A 1,281-nucleotide genomic window follows, 5' to 3' on the forward strand; every position below is an offset into this window, starting at 1 on the left:
TCACCACAGTCTGCCTCCCTGGACCCACAGCCCCACGCGCAGGAGACCAGGAGGATCAATAACATGCTCTGCTGCTATCAACTCACACGGCCTGATACCTCCATATGGATCTCAACATGATCCGACACAGCAGTGGTGGGCACCTCCCCAAGAGAGACACACGTGCCGGGGAGTCTTTGTCTTCAACTCCCCACACCGGCTAGCGCCCCACTTCATTCCCATATAAGGGACCCACTGCTGTATGTGTGTATAAAATGCGTGTGTGTGTACAAGTGTCTATGTGTCAGTTTAAGAGTAGGTGTCTGTGTGTGTGTGTGTGTGTGTGTGTGTGTGTGCGTGTGTGTGTGTGTCTGTGTCTGTGTCTGTGTCTGTGTGTGTGTGTGTGTGTGTGTGTGTGCGTGTGTGTGTGTGTGTGTGTGTGTGTGTGTGTGTGTGCTGTCCCCCCCCCCAACTTGCTGCGTTGCCAGTGACTTTCCGATGATATGTCATCATCGCTCACGCCCACCACCCCTGCACATGTGCTATGTTGCTGCCCACAACAGTTGCAAGCCGGGTGCTGTTGCGGAGTACTACTATGTCGGCGGTTGCAGGACTTGCCGCTGCGTCCTTGCCTAATCGTACAGACATTTTCCTCCACTTGTCCCCCTTGTTCTTGTGTATTTGTGTGTGTGTGTGTGTTTCCTCAGCCCCGAACGAGCGTCCACGACGCAGATGCGCCAGCACAACGCAACGGTTCCAGCTGCATTTGGTGTCCGTCCATCCGTCAACCATTATCAAACCGACACATCATGTCACCCATCCCACACCCCTCAGTGCCTCTCGCGGGCCTATGTCCCTCTTATCCTTTTCCCCCTTGATGTTTTTGCCCCGTGTGTTTTCCTTCCTTCTTTTCTTCTTGTGCATTGCGAATTGATCGGCTGTTCTGATCTCATGCGTGTCAGTCAGTACCTGTGTGCCCTTCGTGTGTTGTTGTGCATTTTTTTTGTTTGTTTTTTTGTTTCGTCTGTGTGGCAGGCGCGTGATGGTTGACGCGAAGTATGATTTGCAACAGCACACGTTGTGTTGAATATACGTCGACCAGCAAACGTTTATCACCCGCCACAAACAAACACACACACATGTGCATGTGTGTGCGCGCGTTTTGGGTGTTTAAATTGCCACCTTCTTTTCTGCCCTCTCACGCATGTGCTGGTTAATCATTCTTCAGTGTTTGTGGTTGACTGCCGTTACAATGTTCGAATGCTGCTGCTGTGATGTGATCATCGCCAGTTAGTGGTGGTT

General features: G+C 51.6%; 2 protein-coding genes across 2 annotated transcripts in view; one reads left to right on the plus strand and one right to left on the minus strand.

The window, feature by feature from the left end:
- PTSG_03518 (uncharacterized protein) overlaps positions 1 to 615 on the plus strand; it is a gene marked incomplete at its 3' end in the record, with an annotated part of 3,610 nt that extends 2,995 nt beyond the window's left edge. Inside the window, exon 6 of the mRNA XM_004995194.1 lies at positions 543 to 615. Coding sequence (XP_004995251.1) covers positions 543 to 615 — 73 coding nt within the window. The remainder of the gene's footprint in view (positions 1 to 542) is intronic.
- Positions 616 to 1,203: 588 nt separating this feature from the next.
- Positions 1,204 to 1,281, minus strand: part of PTSG_03519 (uncharacterized protein) — a gene marked incomplete at its 3' end in the record, with an annotated part of 3,951 nt that continues 3,873 nt past the window's right edge. The window contains exon 6 of the mRNA XM_004995195.1: positions 1,204 to 1,242. Within this exon, the coding sequence (XP_004995252.1) occupies positions 1,204 to 1,242 (39 nt within the window). The remainder of the gene's footprint in view (positions 1,243 to 1,281) is intronic.

The sequence above is a fragment of the Salpingoeca rosetta genome (genome assembly GCF_000188695.1).
Source record: "Salpingoeca rosetta unplaced genomic scaffold supercont1.8, whole genome shotgun sequence".
NCBI lineage: Eukaryota > Choanoflagellata > Craspedida > Salpingoecidae > Salpingoeca > Salpingoeca rosetta.